The 21,206-nt window shown below is 53.3% G+C and overlaps 1 protein-coding gene across 28 annotated transcripts; it reads left to right on the forward strand.

Moving 5' to 3' along the window:
- The first annotated feature begins 1,036 nt into the window (after positions 1–1,036).
- MYCBPAP (MYCBP associated protein) lies at positions 1,037–20,954 on the forward strand. Of its 28 annotated transcripts, none has more exons than XR_014821200.1 (19): positions 1,037–1,382; positions 6,110–6,237; positions 7,084–7,243; positions 7,383–7,486; positions 8,527–8,713; positions 8,930–9,045; positions 9,776–9,926; positions 11,019–11,134; positions 11,224–11,339; positions 12,074–12,185; positions 13,292–13,481; positions 14,383–14,570; positions 15,636–15,782; positions 16,286–16,711; positions 17,119–17,240; positions 17,935–18,153; positions 18,482–18,630; positions 18,789–18,959; positions 20,780–20,954. XR_014821200.1 is itself a non-coding variant. In XM_084984797.1 (19 exons), the coding sequence occupies exons 1-19, from the start codon at positions 1,319–1,321 to the stop codon at positions 20,879–20,881; spliced, it is 2,865 nt and encodes a 954-aa protein (XP_084840923.1). In that variant the 5' UTR covers positions 1,037–1,318; the 3' UTR covers positions 20,882–20,954. The 28 variants fall into 28 exon arrangements, 8 of the variants coding, with proteins under 8 accessions (XP_084840923.1, XP_084840925.1, XP_020922825.2 ...); XR_014821201.1 differs by having other exon boundaries at positions 13,295–13,481; XR_014821202.1 differs by having other exon boundaries at positions 1,037–1,155.
- The last annotated feature ends 252 nt before the right edge of the window (positions 20,955–21,206 follow it).

A 21,206-nucleotide genomic window follows, 5' to 3' on the forward strand; every position in this document is an offset into this window, starting at 1 on the left:
CAGATCTTTAACCCACAGTGCCACATCGGGAACTCCCTGACAGGTGACTTTTCCTTGGTGGAGCTCAGTTTTTCCATCTGTCAAATGGGCACAGATTGGAGCTCCTCAACCCCAGCATGATTTTGAGAATTGACTGAGATGTCACTACAGTTTATGGAGGGTACTGTGTTGAGTAGTTTAAATGTATACTCAGTTAATCCTTACAGAGGCCCTTTCTCTCAGTCTGTACAGTGGCCATCGTGCATACTCTCAATTAATCTGTACAGTGACCATTGCATCCTCCATTTTATAAGTGGGAAAACTGTGGCTCAGAGAGGTTAAGGGACTAGCCCAAGAACACACAGCTAGGAAACAGGAAGGGCTGAGATTGGAACCCAGTTCTGTCCTGCTCTATAGCCCCTTCATTATTCCACACAGTTTCTGAGCCACTACGTGTTACACTTTGAGTTGAGGTGTGGACAAAGGACAAGCCAGCCTTTCTTTTTTCTCTCATGAATTTTATATTCTTACAGAGAGCTTTACAGCAGCCAACTAGTTAAACAAACACAGTAATTGTTGAATGCATTAAGACTCCGGAAAAAAATATAAGGGGGCACATACCAAGTTGAGCTACTTGGTATATACAGAGAGCTACTTTAAATTGCGGGGCGGGGAGCTCAAGGACTGCAACCGACAGTGTGAGGTGGCCCCAAGTTCCCCAAGCTTCGCTGGTCTGGGAAGTGATGCAAGCCCAAAGTGGCTGCAGCGAGCCGGGAAGGACACCCAGCGCTTGCAGGGGACAGGCAGGGACCACGGGGCAACTGAAATCAGCGAGAAGGCATCAGGGGTTTTCTGCACGGTGTGAAATGATGGATGCCGCGGCGGCTGTGCAGACGGGACGAAGGGATAGCGGGCAGAAGGAGCAGCAGGAAAGGGCCCTCCTCCTCCGCTTTCCTTCCCGGTCTCGCCTCCCGACCCCGCCTCCCCTCCCTCGCCTCCCCTCCCCCCCGCCCCGACCACCGGGCCAGTGACGTCACGGCGCTCGCCGGCGCCGCCTGTGACGTCACGGTCCGGATTGGGGGCATTGTTAGGGTCGAAGAAGTGGCCCGTGGCGGGCGCGTGGTTGCGGCCTGATGAAAAAGGTGGTTCCCAAGCAGTCTCCGCCCAAGTTGTTCGGTGGGTGCGCTCCCCCGCGCGCGGCGCTGGTTGCTATGGACGCTCGGGCGGCCGCTGGCGGGCGGGTGCGCTCGCGCAGGGTCGCGGGGGCTGCGGCGCCGCCTCCTTTTTCCGGGTCCTGGGTCCGGGTCCACAGGGCCACGCTCGCCGCCCGGGCCGCACCATGAAATCTCTAAAGAAGGAATCCCGCCACAGAATACCTACAAACAGATTCGTGGAGTCTTCAGGTAGCTTGAAAGGTTGGCCCTGGCTGCCTTGGGAGCTCAGGAAAGCCCGACAGGGGCAGGGGTTCTGGGGCGTCACAACACAGGGCCTGGAGGATGGGGGTGATAGCAGCCTGGAGGTAAAGATCACACGGGAATGGGGTACAGGACAAGGCGAACCCCATGCCTTAGACAAGGCGGTGACCCCTGGTGGGGCACAGTACACTGGGCCTTGGGGATGATGTACAAGGAAGGGACTCGCAGGGCAGGCTGGGGCCGCAGGGCACTGGGGCCTTGAGAGTGGGGACATAGAAAGGAGGGGACTCAGGGATCAGCTTTTGAGGAGATGACCTTGGAAAGGCAGGCCTATGAGACCTTGAACAATATCTTAGGGTGGGATACAGAAGGCAGAATCCTTCACCTGAGTGAAAGAGCCAAGAAAGGAGTTCCCCCTGTGGCACAGTGGGATTGCTGTGTCTCTGCAGCACCAGGATGCAGGTTGGATCCCTGGCCTGGCACAGTGGGTTAGAGGATCTGACATTGCCGCAGCTGTGGCATAGGTCACAATTAGAGCTGAGATCTGATCCCTGGCCTGGGAACTCCATATGCCAGTAGGGCGGCCAAAAAAGAAAACAAAAGAAAAGAAAGGAAAGATCCAGAAAAGAGTTTAAGACTAGAAAGGCCAGGCCATGGGGTCTTGGGAAAAGAAATTCAGAAAAGATGCAGGAAACATGTTGAGGTGGTGAAACCAACGACCTTAGTGGGATTCTTTGCTGAGTGCCACCTTAGAGTCCTACTGGAAAAACCGGGAGAAATGCCTGACTTGGCCAGTTTTCTGATTACCTCTTCCCACCCTGTGCCCTTTCCAGCCAGATTGCGTAACCCCTGTCCTGCTTGTTTAACCTGGAGACAATCAATGGACATGATCCCTGCTTCCTGTCCTCTGCAATTACCCTCTGGTTGTGACAGGGAGAACCCCAGGGTGCCTGGTCAGCAGGCTGACCCCATGAACTTGTGCCCATGTGCAATCCACTTCCTCTTCAGTCTTCTTTTGTTTGCATTTATTGAGGGCCTGCTGTGTGCGGGCACTGTGCTGGGCAACAAGGCCATGGGTGGTAACTGTGGGACCCCAGAACTCAGGAAATGGAGTTTTGTGAACTCCTGTAGGAGAAACCAGTCAAAAGATGGTGATACAGACACCTGTCGGTATCAGGGGGGCTCAGAGCACCTGACTTAGGCTTTGAATGGTAGATTAGGGGGAACATTTTTCTGAAGAAGATGACATCTAGGTCTAATCAAAAAACAAAAAACAAAAGAAAAGCGATATGCTTCTCTAGGTCTAGGAAGAAGCTAGGGAGTGGAACTTTGACATTAATGGCCAAGGCAGAGGTGGTGAGTGTGGAAAAGGGGGGAAGGAAGCCAGAGGGGACTGCACAGGTAGGGACCAGACCACAGAAGTGCTTTACATGCCAGGTCAGAAAGTCGGTGTGTCATTGCAGCCCCTGGGGAGACCCAGCCTCAGATGATGGTGTGAGGAAGGGGCAGGCCTGGAGTTAGTAGGGTTCCCTGGGAGGCCTGGAAGGGCTTTCTTTAATGCTGCTTCACAGCATGAAGGTCCAATGTAGACTACAACAAGATGCTCCTTTTTTTTTTTTTTTTTTTTTTTTGGTCTTTTTGCTATTTCTTGGGCCGCTCCCGCAGCATATGGAGGTTCCCAGGCTAGGGGTCCAATCAGAGCTGTAGCCGCCAGCCTACGCCAGAGCCACAGCAACGCAGGATCCGAGCCGCATCTGCAACCTACACCACAGCTCACGGCAATGCTGGATTGTTAACCCACTGAGCAAGGTCAGGGATAGAACCCGCAACCTCATGATTCCTGGTTGGATTTGTTAACCACTGAGCCACGACGGGAACTCCTCATGATATACTTTTAACAGTTAGGAGAGAAAGAGGGAAAAATAGCTGGTCTGCTTTCCCAAGGGCAGTCAAGGGCTTTCCTAGCTACTGCCTGCTGTTTACCTAGTTTCCGAGGATCTTATCAGATTTGAACTTTCTGCTGTAAACAAATCAAGGAAAGATCCTTTCACTGCATATTTATTTTTAATAAGAGGAAATTTGACTTGTTAAATAGCCCCTGAGTTAAGAATATGCATTAAGGTGAGGAAGGAAAAAAACCTTGCAAAATGCCTTTTTCCTCCTAAATTTCTCAGGGGAAGTCTCTGATGCAGCCCGGCTATACTTCCCGACTACAGATCAGACCCGAGCCATAGCAGTGACAATGCCAGATCCTTAATCTGCTGAGCTTCCAGAGAACTCCTAAAGTTATGTTTAGAACGATTCTGCTTGTTTGTTTGTTTTGCCATTAACTATATAGGCATTTTCTTTAAAATAGTTTGTTTTTGGTAACCAAAACACCTGCCTTGATGTTTTAATTATACTGCTTCTTAAAAATTAAAGCACCATGAGAAGCAGTGGACAAAACCTAGGTGTGTTTTAAAGTCCTAAAGGCAGGAGTTCCTGTAGTGGCTCAGCGGAAACGAATCTAACGAGCATCCGTGAGGATACAGGTTTGATCCCTGGTCTCGCTCAGTGGGTTAAGGGTCTGGTGTTGCCATGAGCTGTGGTGTAGGTCGCAGATGCAGCTCAGATCTGGCGTTGCTGTGCTGTGGTGTAGGCCAGTAGCTATAGCTCTGACTTGAGCCCTCGTCTGGGAACCTCCATATGCTGCAGGTGCAGCTCTAAAAAGACAAAAAAATAAATAAATAAATAAAAGTCCTAAAGGCAATGCTTAGGTTTTCTCTTGATTGATTTGCATAGGGCCTTACATCAAAGCTTTCTGAACCAGAGGGCAGCCGACAGGACAGTGCCAGCCAGGGGAACAAGAGGCATTTGAAACAGTGAACGCACCTCTGTGGAAGGAAGACAGGGACTGTGTCCTTGGGGCCTAACTTGCTTCTGCCCTGGAAGTTGGCGCGGTGCTCTGGCGTGGCGCATGGGAGAAACAGGCTCAGATTTTGCTCCACTTTCCTCCAGGCCCTTGAGCCGCTCCGTCAAGCGCTTCATCACGGCAGTACACTCCTAAGTGATCTCCTGTTCACCCCTGAATCCATTCCTTGCTGTGTCATGGCCCACAGGGTAAAAACTGAAGTCCTTTACACAGCTCACTAAGCTCTTTGTGATACAGTTACTGCTTCCCCCTCCAGGCTCTGCTTCCTACTTCCCACCTCGCTGCGTACCAGCTATTTATTTTATTTTTATTTTTTGTCTTTTTGCCATTTCTTGGGCTGCTCCCACGGCACATGGAGGCTCCCAGGCTAGGGGCCGAATCGGAGCTGTAGCCACCGGCCTATGCCAGAGCCACAGCAATGCAGGATCCGAGCCGTGTCTGCAACCTACACCACAGCTCACAGCAACGCCGGATCCTTAAGCCACTGAGCAAGGCCAGGGATCAAACCCGCAACCTCATGGTTCCTAGTTGGATTCATTAACCGTTGAGCCACGACAGGAACTCCGCACCAGCTATTTAAAAACACATGCTTTGCGTTCCAGGTGTGTGCTCCATCCTCCCTTGCCTCTAGGCCTCTTCACGCTATGCCCACTGGAATGCCCATTCGGTGCCCTTTCCCTTGTCTTTCTTCCTTCTAGAGCTCTCAATCTACTTACCTCCTTAGGAGGCCCTCCCTGATCACCCCCCACACGTGGCTGAGGCCCCCTGGATGCTCCCATGGTCACCCTTGTTCAGTGTGTTTGAGAGGCTTGCTCCTGTGGGCATGTGCTCTCTGAAGCCTAAGACTTTGCCTTGTATCCCCAAAGCCTAGCACTGTGCCTGGCATGTAGAAGATGCTTAAATAGTGTTATTAAATGAAAGAATGTGAAGCAGACAGTCAGTGGTGAATGTGTTGCTTTCCCCAGAGCGTCTGCATTTTAACCAGTGTGTTAAGAGACCCAGTGCCTTCACCCAGAAGACTGGGTCAGTGCCAGCAATGGAGGGAGGAGGCCAAAAAGGCAACTGGTCCAGTTGTCCCAAAACACTGTGCATCAGAGCCATCTAAGGAGTTTTATTATTTTTATTTTATTTTTTTGCTTTTTCGGGCTGCACCTGCAGCATATGGAATTTCCCAGGCTAGGGGCTGAATTGGAGCTACAGCTGCCGGCCTCCGCCACAGCCACAGCAACGTGGGATCTGAGCTGTATCTGCGACCTACACCACCGCTCACAGACACGCAGGATTCTTAACCCATTGTGAGAGGCTAGGGATCAAACCCGTATCCTCATGGATGCTAGTCAGGTTCCTTACCCCTGAGCCACGATGGGAACTCCCACCTAGGAAGTTTTGTAACACAGTTCCCAGGCCCTGACTCCATGTGGGAGCCAGGAAGCTGTATTTGTAAAACTCCCCAGGAGATTCTGAGGCAGACACTTGACTAATATTCGGGAACCACTGATGTGGTCCAGCTTCTTTTTTTTCACACAAGACAGACCAAGAGAGGTTAAGGGATGTACCCAAGGTTGTAAGCAGCCTTGCCTGGAAGGGAACGTCTGATCTTAATTCTGGCTACAGAAGCCTGGGTCACCGTGGTGGGCCGGGGAAGTGGGTAGGGGGACCTACGAGAGAGAGTTCTGTCACTCTGGAAAAGTGCCGCCCAGGCCACCTTGGCAGCCTCTGCTCTCCATCAAAGTGGCCAACTCTGCCTCCCTCCGTGGAGTCTAATATCTATTTTTAAGCACTTGACCTTTCTGCCTCTCTTCAGAAAAGAAGCGGGCGAAGGTCCCTGAACAGCCCACACCCCCGATTCAGGAAGAACCTGAGCCCGTTAGCAATGTCCTCCAAGGAGATGACATTCTTGCCTTGGCCATTAAGAAGGAAGATCTGAAGAAGGTAAGGATGAAGTCCAGAGATCCCTTCCTGCAGGAACGGGGCTCCCTGCCACCTGGGGGGTCTAGGACTTGAACCATATCCATTGTCTGCCTACCACCTCCCTCCTCAGGAGTATCTAATTCCTTGGAAAACTCCATTAAACACACATCTGTGCACATTTGCATCTAAAGGAATTTACTATGCTGTTTATTTTAAAATTTCTGAGATTCACAGGGAAGGGAGAGAATGAAGTAATTTGCATCCTGTAGAGGCAAGTGCTCTGGCCCCCATTTCGCAGAAGGGACAATGAAGTTTAAGAAGCAAAATTAGGAGTTCCCATCGTGGCGCAATGGTTAACAAATCCGACTAGGAACCATGAGGTTGTGGGTTCGATCCCTGGCCTTGCTCAGTGGGTTAAGGATCCGGCGTTGCTGTGAGCTGTGGTGTAGGTTGCAGACGCGGCTCAGATCCTGAGTTGCTGTGGCTCTGGCATAGGCTGGCAGCTACAGCTCCGATTAGACCCTAGCCTGGGAGCCTCCATATGCCGCGGGAGCTGCCCAAGAAATGACCCAAAAAAAAGAAGCAAAATTACAGGTGTGGATAACCCTGCCCCGCCCAGGCTTAACCCAGAAGAAGCAGCCACTTCTCACCTGAACTGTGTGGAGGCATGAGATGCTATTTTTTCCCCAGAGCGTTACTAAGTCTATCTTTTGCACAGGCATTTCCTCGACAGAACATATGGACAGCTCTAGAGAAACAGATTTGTCAGCCTTTAGGAATTCCACCAAGAATTAGGACAGAGAAGAAGGTGGTATTTTTTCCTCCCCGGATCTCCCATGGAATCTCCTCTGTTTTATTTCTTTTTAGCAACACAGTCCTCGCCTTATTGAAACAGAAGATAAACCTGTCACTACCCAGAAATTTATCATCCGTAAACTCAAACCCAAGGATCGTAGGAGGAAGGTGTGCCACTTAGTGGCACATCCCGCGACCCCAGATGCAGCCACAAAGCCCCTGGACTACTCTGGTATGCCCAGCCCCGGCCCTGGCATCTGAAGTCATGGGCACCCTGGAGAGAAAGCCAGGTCCCCGTCAGGAAGCAGCCTCTTAAGCCGTTTATACTGCTGGCTGCAGCTTGCCTTCCCCGCTCCTCTTTTTACCTCCAGGACCAGGCGACATCTTCCACGGCAGTGACCAGATCTTGTCTCACCATATCTTGGGGAGTCTCCATGACTTCAAGAGAATTGCACTTGCTCGAGGGAACACCGAGGTTCGTTTGTACAGAGCTGCCTGCGGGAGAGAGGTCACTGATGTCATTTCATGAGTTTAAGAGGCAAAGAAGAGGCCAGCAGGACTGGGGTTGCAGAGACAGTCCAGGCTCTGGGCCCCCAAGTCTGAGTGACCCTTCCCCCCCAGATAATGAAGCCAATGTACGCTGGCTTCAGCTGAAGTCAGGAGTTCACTGTAAGGAGACAGAAGCGCCTCAAGGAAGCCAAAAGCCAGAATGTGTCTGGCTCCCATCCGACCAACCCCGGCCTCAGGATCAGGGCTCCTGTGTTGCCCTCTGCTCCTCTGGGCCCTGGTGGGTGTTATTTCACGTTGTTCTCCCTGGTCCACGTGGTGGAGGAAGGTGGCTCTGCACAGCTCCCCGGGCCACGTGGAGAGTCTGTCCTTCCGACTTTCCTGTCATGCAACACTTGTGTGTCAGTTCCTTCACTTCTCTGCTTGCCAGGCAAAGACTCTCCGATTGGTCCAGTGCTAAGAGGCCTGGAGTCATATAAACATGGCTCAGTTGGAGTTGCCTGTTGTGGCTCAGTGGTAACAAACCCAATTAGTATCCACGAGGATGTGGCTTTGATCCCTGGCCTCACTCAATAGGTTAAGGATCCGGTGTTGCTGCGAGCTGTGGTGTAGGTCAGAGACACGGCTCAGATCCAAAGTTGCTATGGCTGTGGTGTAGGCCAGCAGCTGCAGCTTTGATTGGACCCCCTAGCCTGGGAACTTCCATAGGCCATGGGCACGGCCCTTAAAAAAAAAAAAAAAGGCTCAGTCACATGGCAGATGTAAAGAGGACAGATATACTTAAGGACAGTGACCCCAGTCTTAGAACAAGTCTCCCCATTCTAGGGGAGAGGGGACTGACAGCGGCTTCCGAGGCCCCCTGGTTCTGCAGTGTGCCTTCTGTCACTCGCTACCTTAGGGTCCTGGAGAGGAGGAACTCAGCAGAGAGGCGACAGCAGGGATTGAGGCCTGGAGAAGTCAGCCCTGGCTCCACTCCTTCCCACACCCTCCTCCCCTCGCTCTTTTCAGCTGGTCGAGCTGATCCACACCCCGCCCTGTCTGATGACCCTCATCTCGGATACAGAAGAGCCCAAGCGGGAAGCCCCCAAGGAAGAGAAGGCACACCCTCCCTGGGCCCCACCTCCTCAGCACAACTTTCTGAAAAACTGGCAGCGCAACATAGCCCTGTGGAAGAAGCAGCAGGAAGCCCTCAGTGGTGAGCAGAGCAGACAGGGCATCCAGGCTCTGCTGCCGTGTCTTTTTCCTCTCCCTCCACCTCCGGAGCCTGGATTCAGGCTGCTCATGTTTGTGCTTCCTGCTCTTAGTGGGTCGTGAAATCAGCCCAGTGACCTGAGCTGATCAGTGCCGAGTGCTCAGGCCCCTGCCTGCTCTGATTTTGGTGGCAGGACTGCATTCTCGGCTCTCTCTCTAGAACGGCTGAAGAAGCCAGTGGGTGAGCTGCTGATGCACATGGGGGAGACCTACAGACAGATCCAGGAGGAACGGGAGCTCATTGACCGTGCGCTGCCCAGGCGGCCCGATGGGAAGGTAGGGATAGCATTCCCAAGTGCCCTGTGAGGAGGGTCTGGACAGCTGGGGGCCAAAAAAAAAAAAAGAAAAAAAAAAATCTATCCAGGAGTTCCCAGTATAGTGCACTGGGATTGACAGTGTCTCTGCAGTGGCAGGGACGTGGGTTCAATCCCCGGCCCAGCACAGTGGGCTAAGGATCCTGCGTAGGTCGCAGCTCCAGCTTGGATTCGATCCCTGGCCCAGGAACTCCATATGCCGTGGGGAGGCCAGAAAAGAAAAAAGAAAAATCTATCCAGTGTAAAACATCATTAAGCCCTCAAGACCTTCACTAAATTCTATTATTGCTCCTATTACTAGTCATTCAGAGACTGGCCAGGTAAGTAATTTGGCCTGTGATGGTCACTGTTAGTCAGTTTGAGGAAAAAGGTATCATGGGTACTAAGTTATTAGAATAGTCTTTGTCTTTTGTCTCCTAAAAGCTGAGACTCCAGGTTTCGTGGCCCAGGGTGCTGTATTGAGCTCTGGTATGTCAGTATAGTTACCCGGCCCAAACTACCCTGGCTGAGGCCAGGGAAACCTACAACAGGGCAGCCTCAAAACAAGAAAGGGGGTGCTTCTCTCCGCTCCCAGGGCAGCACGGATCCCCTGGAGAGAGCATCTTTGTCTGTGGAGCTCTTATCTCCCCCGGACCCCCAGCAGCCTCTCCGGGGTGCTCAGGTGGGCTGACTCATCTGTCTCCCTTCGCCAGGTCTCTGGATTGACCAATGGGTTCTGGAGTCGACTGGAATACTTGGGAGATGAAATGACGGGTCTGGTAATGACGAAGACAAAAACTCAGCGTGGCCTCGTGGAACCAATCACCCACATCAGGAAGCCCCGCTCCATCCAGGCGGAGATGGGTAAGGAGCAGGCTGTAAACGAAACAGCACCTTGTGACTGGGCCAGGGTGCGAGAGACCAGGGCTCTGGGGTGATACCGACATGGGATCAAGTCCTATGGCCTGTGGAAGCCCACTTCCCCCTTCTGTAAGACCGCAGGGGCAGTGGTGGGAGGAGCCAGGGGACACATGACCCTGGGGTTGCACTGTCCTCACTGCAGGCCGAGCCACTATGGCTGCGGAGCACCCGGAATGTGGCTGCTCTGAACTGAGATGTGCTCTAAGTGTAAACTGCACCCTGGGTTTCCAAGATCAGTTTGAAAAAAATAGATTTCATTAGTCATTTTTTTATTCATTACATGTTGAGATAATATTTGTAATATATTGGGTTAAACTCTAGTCCTAAAATTAATCCCATCTGTTTCCTAAAAAGGTAAAACCTTCTAAAATGTGGCATCTGAAAAATTTAAATTTACATATACATGGCCTGCAGTGCATGGTTTGCATGACATTTCTAATGGGCAGCACTGCTTGAAAGGCCACCAGACTGCCTGGATTCAGATCCCAGCTGTGTTGAGTTCATGAACGCCAGCGAGTTGAACCCCTCTGGCCTTCAGTTTCCCTGTCTGTAAAATACGCATGGGGTTGTGAGGGGGTGAAATGAGATATCATGTGTATTAAGAAGTTTGAGTTTGAGTTCCCTGGTGGCCTAGTGGTTAAGGATTTGGCATTGTCCCTGCTGTGTCCTGGGTTCAAGCCCTGGCCTAGAAACTTCTGTATGCCATGGGTATGGCCAAAAAAGAAAAAAGAGGTTAAGTTGTTAAAAGAAAAAAGAAGCCCATTGTTAAACACTCAATAAAAAGTAGCTGCTATGGTTATTTTTATTATAACCCAAAGATCTGATGGTTTGGAAGCTAATTTTGCAGGAGCCCTGTGCAGGGCTGCTGAGCAGTAGGTATGGGGCCAGGAGGAGGGGAGCCCTACTCACAAGGAAGCTGTATTTTCACCTTTCCCAGAACCGGTGCTGGCACCGGCACTCCCGGAGCCCTCAAGAATGGGTGGGGAAGGGGGCAGGGAAGCAGCTTGTGCTGAGGGTCCTCGGCCCCTGCTCTAGGATTGCCAGCCCAGAAGGATGCTTGGTACCGCTACACCTGGGATCGGAGTCTGTTTCTGATCTACCGACGCAAGGAGCTGCAGAGCATCATGGCAGAGCTGGATTTTAGCCAGCAGGTTAGTAAGGCCCCTGTGCCTCATCTGAAGCCCCTCAGGGGGGGCACCTGTCTTAGTCCGCTAACCTTTCTTTTCTCCGTCTCTCGGAGGATATTGATGGCCTGGAGGTGGTGGGCAGAGGGCGGCCTTTCTCGGCTGTTATGGTGGAAGACTGTTCGGTGTTCGAAAGGAGCCAGGAAAGCTCCTCTACAGACACACTGCACTTGTGAGTTGGGCCTGGGCCCTAGGGAGAGCGTTTGGAGAGTGTGGCTTCCCTAGCACCCACAAGTGTTATAGGGCGGGCTTCCCTCCCTGAAATCAAGGTGCCTCCATTCCAGCCTCTCGCTAGTGGCTGCACCCCCTCCTCTAGCCCATTCGAAGGGACAGCCGTGCTTGCCATCTGTTCTCTTCCAGCAACCAACCCCTAATGGGGATTTCCTAGACATTCCTTTGCTTATAAAGGGGGGCCCTCCAGACTCTCCCAGTACTGCATGGCTCTGCATGAAGTCTCTTTATGTCCAAGAAAACCTCCCACCTGCAAGAACGGAGCAGGATGGAGCTGAAGACGCTCCACTGGCGGGCAGAGCCGGGCACATCTCCAGACTGCCTGGCAGCCATTTCTATGGGCTCCAGGTAGCAAGACTGTGGCAGGCTCAGGGAAAATGAGTCATTGGTTTTTTTTCTTTTTTCTTTCTTTTTTTGCTTTTTAGGGCCACACCCATGGCATATGGAAGTTCCCAGACTAGGGGTCAAATTGGAGCTGCAGCTGCTGACCTGTGCCACAGCCATGGGAACTGTGGGATCCAAGCTGTGTCTGCCACCTACACCACAGCTCCCAGCAATGCCGGATCCCTGACCCACTGAGCGAGGCCAGGGATTGAAGCCACATCGTCGTGGATTCTAGTCAGATTTGTTTCTGCTGCCACGAAGGGAACTCCTAGTCATTGGTTTTTCTTACAGAGACTTATTGACCAATCACTGTGATATGGTCCCCATGGCTGTTCTTGGCCCTTCTCTGCTGTTCTGTGGGAAGCCAGCTTGCTGGATCCGAGGCAGTAACCCAGAGGACAAGGTAAAACTGCCTTCGCCCTCACTCACCTGCTAGAAGGGCCACCCTCATTGGGCAGTCCCAAGGTGGCCGTGCCCAAGGTGACTGGCAGTCACAAGGACCTGCACACTCCCCTGTTTGCATTGTTATCTGGTCATACTTTCAGCATGTGTCTGAAAATGTTAACAGCAAGGCTAATCTGAGCCAGAGTAAAGTCACAAGACTGAAAAGAGAGTGTCACAAGCCACCCAGTTTGTACCTAGTCCCCAGACATGTAAATAAACAAACCTTCTCAAAAAAACTGTGGCATTAAGAAGATTCTGAGATACTCCTCAGATGCTAAGGAGCAGAAATGTTCCTCAGATATAAGATCGATTTTAGGAGTTCCCGTCGTGGCTCAGTGGTTAACCAATCTGACTAGCATCTGTGAGGACGCGGGTTTGATCCCTGGCCTCGATCAGTGGGCTAAAGATCTGGCATTGCCATGAGCTGTGGTGTAGGTTGCAGACGAGGCTCGGATCCCGCTTTGCTGTGGCGGTGGTTGGAGCTCTAGCCTGGGAACCTCTGTGTGCCACCGGTGAGGCCCTAAAAAACAAAAAGACAAAATGAAATGAAATGAAATAAAATAAAATAAATTGGAGTTCCCATCGTGGCTCAGTGGTTAACGAATCCGACTAGGAACCATGAGGTTGGGGGTTTGATCCCTGGCCTTGCTCAGTGGGTTGAGGATCCGACGTTGCCGTGAGCTGTGGTGTAGGTCACAGACGCGGCTCGGATCCTGTGTTGCTGTGGCTCTGGCGTAGGCTGGCAGTTACAGCTCCAATTAGACCCCTAGCCTGGGAACCTCCATATGCCACGGAAGTGGCCCTAGAAAAGGCAAAAAGACAAAAAAATAAATAAAAATTAAAAAAAAATCAGTTTTATGTCCTCTCCTTACTGTTGATGGCAGCCTCTGAGACAGCCACTGCTGGGGTAGGGATGCTTACCTGCTGAGAGTGGCCGGGCCCTGGAGATCCAGGCCATGAGACTCTCTGTGCCAAGGCCGGAAACGTCCCGGCAACGCGGGCTGAGTTGGTCACCCGAGGGCAGGACTGCCTTCAAAGACATTTCTAGACCTCCTCTCTACCCAGAAGCATGTTGGGATTGCTGTCCGCTTGACCTTCGAAACTCTAGAAGGGGAGAAAACATCTTCGGAACTGACCGTGGTCAATAACGGCACCGTGGCCATTTGGTACGACTGGCGACGACGGTCCCAGCCGGACTCTTTCCAAGACCTGAAGAGGAACAGGATGCAGCGGTTTTACTTCAACAATCGGGAAGGTACCTGGGAGGCACTGCCCCACTCACCCCTCTCAGCCAAAGTCTAGCCGGTGCCCTTCCTGTTACGTGCCAGCCCCTCGCCCACCTGTCCCTCCTGTTCCTTTCTCTCTCTCTTTTTTTTTAAATGATTTTTATTTTTTCCATTATAGTTCTGTTACTTTTCTACTGTACAGCAAAGAGACTCAATCACACATACATACCTACATTCTTTTTCTCACATTATCCCCCATCATGCTCCATCACAAGTGACTGGATATAGTTCCCAGTGCTATACAGCAGGAGCTTATCCATTCTGAATGCAGTCATTTGCATGTATTAACCTCAGACTCCCAGTCCATCCAACTCCCCCTCCCCTCTTTTTTTTTTTTTTTGGTCATGCCTGCAGCATGCAGAAGTTCCCAGACCGGGGGAGATGGGATTAAGATGGCAGACTCGTAGGACTGGAGCTTACCTTCTCTCCTAGAAGTTCCCAGACCAAGGGCTGAACCCACACCTCAGCGGTGACCTGAGCCACAGCAGTGGTGATGCCAGACCCTTAACTGCTAGGCCACCAGGGAACTCCCGTCCGGTGTTTTTTCATGAAGCGTAGCATCTCCTTTTTCTGTCTGTTGGGGAACAGTGGAACGTTTGAGAACACAGGGGGCGAGCTACCGAGGAGCAGAAGCATTCTAGGGGTTCCCTTACACGTATGCACAGCCCTGAGGCTGGGACGACCGACTGTCCCTGGATGCCTGGGACAGTCCTGGTGTTAGCCCTGCAAGTCCCACATCCCAAGAAAGCCCTCCATCCTGGGCAAGCCGGAACCCTTGGCCACCCTACTGGGACTTACTTAACCCTATGCATGCAGGCTTGGGGCTCTGCAGCTCCTATTTGGTGAAAACTCTGTCTCTGTCCCTCTCAGGTGTGATTCTGCCTGGAGAAACGAAAACCTTTACCTTCTTCTTCAAGTCTTTGAACGCCGGGATCTTCAGGGAATGTTGGGAGTTTGGAACCCACCCCACCCTGTTAGGAGGTGCCTCTCTGCAGGTCAATCTCCATGCGGTCTCCCTGGCCCAGGACATTTTTAAGGATGAGAGGAAGTTACTGGAGGTAAAGGACCCGGGATCTCGGCCCCTGTGGACACTCTGTAGGTTAATCTAGGCTGCTCCCTGGCACAGCCTGCAGGGATCCTGTTTCTCCCAGTCCACGAGGTAGATTTTTCAAAAACAGATGCTACTCTTGCTCGCTAAACACTCCTCAGGGCTTTGTGATGTGATAGATGGGAGGGCAGGCAAGAGAAGGGGAGCTCTGAGCTCCGCGGTGTGTGGCCCCAGTGCCTTAGGAAGAAATGAGACGGGGCCTTAAGATGCAGACGGCGTGGAAGCACTTACTTGGGTGCAAACACCCGTGACCCTCCACACCCCTGTCTGTTCACTGTCTAGAATGATCCAGTGGAGTTGCAGTTAACTGGTGTAACTTCACAACCTGGCAAAAAACCAGAGAGGATTATGTAACCCCTGGGGCCGGCACCCAGGAGTGTGAGGGGGGAACTGGGAGCCCGTGGCCCATCCATTCTGTGGCCTGGCCATCTGGCCCTGTGCTTTGGGAGATTCTAGAGAAAGCCATGCTTTTTAAATTCATCATGGCCCCCAAACCCAAGCCAGCTACTTCCACGGGGGCTCAACTCTTGATGCATAAAGGTGACTTTTGCCAAATTTCTGTCTGTTTTCCTTGCTGACTCTAGAACCAGCATCTCACACGAGATGCCCTCTCTGCTCTTTCTGTGACCCTGGCCATGTGGCCAAGCCACGTTCTCAGCAGGGCTCATGCTGTGTGGCTCTAGCCCTCCTTTCTAAGCTGGGGGAAATGCTGACTGTGTGACCTCCTGGCCCCACAAGGGAGGAGCTTTTCTGGGTCTGACCCCTTCTCTGGATCCTTCCAGCCTCTTTTAGGGAACAAGGATGTTTGGGGGAGATCCAAGGAGTACTGAGTCTGGGAATAGGGGCGTGTGTGTGTGTGAGAGAGAGAGAGAGGGCAAGGGAGTGTGTGAGACAGGCATGGCAGGAACTCAGTCACTCGGAAGGCACAAAGCCCTGAGGGATCTGGCTCCCCTTGAGGACACAACATGGGTTTGGAAAGCCTGAGCTGCCGCCTGTGCCACCTTCCCTTCCCCAGACCAAGCTAGCTTCCCACGAAGCAGTCACCGTCGTGGAGAACGTGCTGCAGGAGCTGCTGAGAGGGATCCTGACCCCGGAGCGTGCACAGTCACCCGTGGATGCCTACCTCACGGAGGAGGACCTGTTCCACCATAGGAACCCTCGGGTACAGGCCCCGCGTGGCCCCGGCCCATGGTGCGGGCCCCGGGAGAAAATAATAGCAAACCGTCTGAGTGCCAGGACCTGTTCTGAGCATCCATGAGTAACTCACTTTCTCCTTAGCAGCCTTGCGCGATGGGTGCTATTTATATCCTCATTTTACATGGAAGAAAGTGAGAGCCAGGGAGGTTAAGTACTTTGCCCAGGATAACATGGCTGGTATATGTGGACGCTTGATGATAACAGAGCTTCAGCAACTCCTTAATTCAAACCCAGTCTTCCTTGGAAGCCTGAACGTAGGAAAGCTTTGAGCTGGAGGTGCCCAGGTTGAAAGGGAAGTGGGGAGCCCCTCTGGGCCCAGCTGCTCCTGCCAGCTTCCTCCCGCCTCCTCCACCAGTGTTCTCGAGGGAGCGGGAAACAGGAAGAGAGCAGGCTGGCTCAGGCTCTGGGTGCCCCACACCCCGGCCTCCCCATCACGTCATCATGTGCCTCCCCTTCTCTCTGCTGCAGCTGCACTACCAGCACCAAGTGGTGCAAAACCTGCACAGACTGTGGCGCCAGTGCACGATCCTGCCCCCCAAGGCCAAGGAGGCCAGGCCAGGCGAGGAAGAGCGACTCAGTCCCAGGGCCCAGGCTGCCACGGCGCCCCCAGCCCACTGTGAGGAGGCCTCGATGAAGGTTGAGTCTTCTGTGCACCTCAAGAGCCCGGCATTGGACTCCCAACCTCCCTGGCAGGACAGTGAGGCCCTCAGGGACACCCGAGATCCTCTTGGGTCCCAGAAGACCAGGCCGGGGGCCAAGGGTTCTCAGCGGAAGAGCCTCATGGAGGAGATCCCGGTGGAGGGGAGGCCAGACCTGGAGAGCGCCAGGAGGCCCTGGGAGCTGGGCAGCCTACCCCCGGCCCAGTGGAACCTCTGCCTGGAGAGCTTCAGAAAGGTGCTGCCACAGCCCTGGGGGGTTGGTGAGAAGGGCCCTGGCACAGCTGGGTTCTGGTGCTCCTGGCCAGAGCCGGGGGAGGGCTCTGGCAGCCCCTCTCACCCCCATGGGCAGAGAAACAACCTTCTAAGGGCTTGGAGGAAGCAACTTCTTGGTCATCTCCTTCGTCCCAGGGGCATAGGCCACTGTAATGTAGGAGGGGCTCCTTCTCTGACCTTGGCAAAGGGCTCATGGGTACAGATTCGTGAGGGCGGGCCCAGACTCCCAGGAAGGCCCCCAGCAGACTCTCCATGGCTTCATCGCCTCCCGGCCACCTGCCCTCACGGCACCTCACCTGTTACTTAAGGACAAGGAAACCATGGTGTCCTGGGCAGAACGGTTGCCCATGGTACCTCTGACCCTGCCAGGTGGTGATGGCGCTCCCGGAGGAGAACCAGAGAGAAGATGCCCTCATCAGGCTCAACAAAGCGGCCCTGGACCTGTGCCAGGAACCGCGGCCAGTGCGGTCTGACTTCCTGTACCAGATGTGGTAGGTGACACCCCCTCACCCCCAGGAGAGCTGGTCCTGTGTCCTCCCCTTTGTGGGTTCTGGGCAGGCACTCCTGGGACTCAAGGGAACTGAGCTCAGGTTGCTGAAAGATGCTGCACACATTCTGTGCCCTGGCCCCTGCCGCGGCCGCCCCTACAGCTGCTCTCCCTGTGCCGGCTGCCCTCCGAGCAGGAGCCACCGCAGAGTGAGCACCTCTTCCCTTGTTCCTTCTCAGTGAGCAGAGGAATGACCAGAGGAGCGAGCAGAGGGCAGTGGGAAGAGGGGCAAATTCCATGAAAAGTCTCAGTTGGTTGCCAGCCTCCTCATCACTGGTTTGGAATTTGCTTGGACAGGCTTGGGGTCCCTTTGCAGGGCCCTCAGAACACACCCCAGGAGCCTCACCCTGGAGCTCTTGGGCAGGTCCAGCCCCTCCAGTGGGACTGGATCCAGTTCTAGCCAGGGTTTCAAGCTGGAGTTCGTTCAAGGCTGATCTGGCCCTAGTCCCCGGCCACTCTTTCTTGACTACCACCCAAGGGAAGCCAGATCCCCATCCCAGCATTTGCGTGGGTGCCAGTGAAGGTGCTGGCTGGATGGAGGCATGGTGCTGCCATGCGACCGCAGTGGCTTGGAAGGGAAGGACGAAGCTTCTCCAGGTTCAAAGGTAATGGCTTTTCTCCAATGGCTCCCTGTCTAGTTTGCAGCTGTGGCGAGATGTGATTGACAGCCTGGTGAGCCATTCCCTGTGGCTGAGGGCTCTGCTGGGCCTGCCTGAGAAGGAGACCATCTATCGGGACCTGCCAGAAGAGCAAGGTCAGACAGGGCAGCCACTCCTCCGGATGGTCTTCCCCGTCCCTCTGCCTGGGTGGCAGTGGCACCTCAGCCGTTTGTACCCTTCCGGTGGAACCTCTGTTAGGTTGGTCCATGGGGTAGGCCTCTGGCTACCCTTTGATCTCCTGCTCGAATGTGGGACCCAGAAGCACCCTTAGCAATCGCCTTAGTTCAGTCCCCATGTTTTCCGGGTGGAATCCCAGAGAGCTGAGGTGACGTGTCATCCCGCATGTGTAGGGCCTCAACACTGCTGCCCTACACGTCTGTTCCCCAGAGCTCCAGGGCCTTGCTTCCAGCCCGTGGGGACTCACACAGCTAGAGCGCTGCCAGCCCAGGGCTCTTTGCTCTCCCGGCTCCTGCCCTGTGAGGTCAGCTAGGCCTCAGGCCATCTGTCTTCCGTTCACTTCCCTTAGATCGAAAATCGCCTCCAGTCACAGAAATAAAGGTGACTTCTGGGAGAGTTGGGAAGGAGGACCGAAAAGGGGTAGCCCAGGAAAAGAAGCAGTTGGGAATCAGAGACAAAGAGGATAAAAAAGCAGCCAAGCTGCCACCTGGGAAAGAGGCATGTAGCGCGTGGCCGGGGCCTGGGTGGGGAGGGGCTGCAGAAGGTGGGCAGTCACTCCAGTGCGATGCCCGCCGCCCCAGAGCTGCTCTGGAGAAAGCCCTGGGCCTCCCTCGGGAGCTGCTGAAGGCGGCGCGTGTCTCTGTCTCTCCAAGCAGGACCGTTTAAACAGCAAGAAGCACAAAGCCAAGGATGACAAGAAACCTGTGAAATCTTCAAGCCGGGACAGGATCTTCTTGGAAGCCCCCGCCCCTGACAGCACCACCCCGTCTCAGGAGCCCATAGATCCCCTGGTAATGGAGAAATACACCCAGAGGCTGCACACGGAGGTGAGAGCAAGAGCCCGCTGTGCTGCCCTCCCCTCACTTAGGCCTGAGCTGTGTCCCTGCCTCTGCTCCCTCGTTCATTCCGTTTATTCCACAGATAGTAAGTGCCCACTGCATCCGTGACGGATGCAGAGCTGCCCTTGTGAAGGGCATCCCAGTTTTTGAGAGAGACCTCATGAATAAGTAACATCTGGTGTGTCAGGGGATGAGCATGGTGGGAAAAAGAGACCAGGGCTGAGGGCCCGGGTGGGGGTAGCTGGGCCTCATTGGAAGGTGACATCGAACAAAGACTTGAAGGGAAGTGAGACTGGCCATGTGGACATCTAGGAAGAGTGCCCCCGGGGCCGGGAGGACAGAAGGGCAGAGAGCCCACCAGAGCCCCATGTGGGGCTTTGTAGGTCGTTGTGAGGACACAGGGTTTTGACTAGAGGAATGATACGATCCGATTCACGCCTTAGAAGATCCTGCTGGCTGCCATTTGGAAATGGACTCTAGAGGGAATGGAGCAGAAGCTTTTCTCTTTCTGCTGCTCCCGCTTTCTCTGTGTCAGGTGTGTCTTGGTAGATGTGTTCCTTGGGGGAGTACCGTGTAGGATGGAGTTCCGGCAAGTGTAAGGGTTTTAAAACACTGCAGAGAGGAGTTCCCTCTGTGGCACAGTGGGTTAAAGATCGGGCATTGCCACAGCGGTGGCATATGTCACAGCCACGGCTGGGATTAGTTACCTCGTCCAGGAACTTCCTCCTTATGCCACAGGGGTGGCCAAAAACAACAATAACACTGGAGAGACTTTCTAAATTTTTTTTTTTTTTTTTTTTTTTTTAGGGCCGCATCCGTAGCATATGGAAGTTCCCAGATCAGGGGTCTGTCTCGTCAGAGCTACAGCTGCTGGCCACAGCCACAGCCACAGCAATGTGGGATCCGAGCTGCATCTGATCTACACCACAACTCACAGCAATGCCGGATCCTTAACCCACTGAGTGGGGCCAGAGATCGAACCCGCATCTTCATGGATACTAGTTGGGTTAGTTACGGCTGAGCCACAATGGAAACTCCTAAAGTGTGTTCTTAAGCAGTAGGTTTTTAGAGATTCACTTAGGTGCTGTGTTTTGTTCTTTGTTGTCGTTGTTTCTTTGGAGGAGAGATCCCCAGAGCCATGCTTAACATGTCGAGGTGTCCAGTAGCCACGCACTGTCTTCTCTGCTGTGGTCCCCTGGGTAGCTGGGATTACATTGTGCATTGCAATCACATTTGACACGTTACACTTAATCAGAAGCTCCATTTGCTGCTGGTGACATCACTGAGCTCTGCGGTGGGTGACATCCCTGAGATCGACAGGATCTAGAAAGTAATCACAGGGCTCTGAGGTCCCTTGTCTCTTTGAAATCAAGACTCAACTTGCCGAGCCTTCAGTGGGTCAGCTCCACTGGAAGGTACAGTCTTGGAAACATTTCAGTTCACGGCTCCGTGATCTTACTGGAAGGGAAGTTGGTCTCTGGGAGGCCAGGATGAAATTGGGCCACCCTAAGGGACTCAAGAAATGGGCGCCGCTCCCCGGGCCTCCTGGAATTGCCCCTCGAATCACTCTAGACTCTAAATGTTGCTATATGTTCAAGGGGCCAGTGCAGGATTATTGCCCTGGAGTGGTTCAAAACAAAACTATTTGCAAAAACAAAAGCTCTATAGACCTTTTGGTTACCGACACACCTTAGTTGTCTCCCCTCTGGTTTGGGAGCGTCCACCGTGCAGTGGGGGGTGCGGGGGGGCCACTCCCTGTGTAGGTGCTTTCCACCCAGGCGCCTGTGATGTTCATTCCATTCCTCCAGGTCTACGGGCTGCTGGATGCCCTGGTGACGGACCTGCTGGTTCTGGCTGAGGAGCTCAGCCCCGTAAAGAATGTTGAGGAGGCTGTGCATTTCTGCACCTGACTTGCATGCCCGAGTTGCCTTCTGGGAAACTGTTTAACAAACACATCAATAAAGAAACTTTACGTTCCTACCACTTCCCGTTGTTAGGCCTCCGTGTCCTCTTCTTCTTCTTTTTTTTTTAATTTTTGGCTGCCCCTCAGCATATGGAGGTCCTGGGCCAGGGATCAGATCTGAGCTGTAGCTGTGACCTAAGCCACAGCAGCGGCAACGCTGGATCCTGAACCCACCATTGCAGGGCCTGGGATCAAACCTGTGACCCAGCACTCCCAAGACACCACCAATCTCATTGTACCACAGTGGGAACTCCTCCTCCTTTTTTTTTTGT

Source organism: Sus scrofa, chromosome 12, assembly GCF_054392235.1.
Source record: "Sus scrofa isolate SSC_HxYL_T2T_F1_AM1 chromosome 12, Sscrofa_HxYL_maternal_Yorkshire_Landrace_v2.0, whole genome shotgun sequence".
NCBI classification, from domain to species: domain Eukaryota; kingdom Metazoa; phylum Chordata; class Mammalia; order Artiodactyla; family Suidae; genus Sus; species Sus scrofa.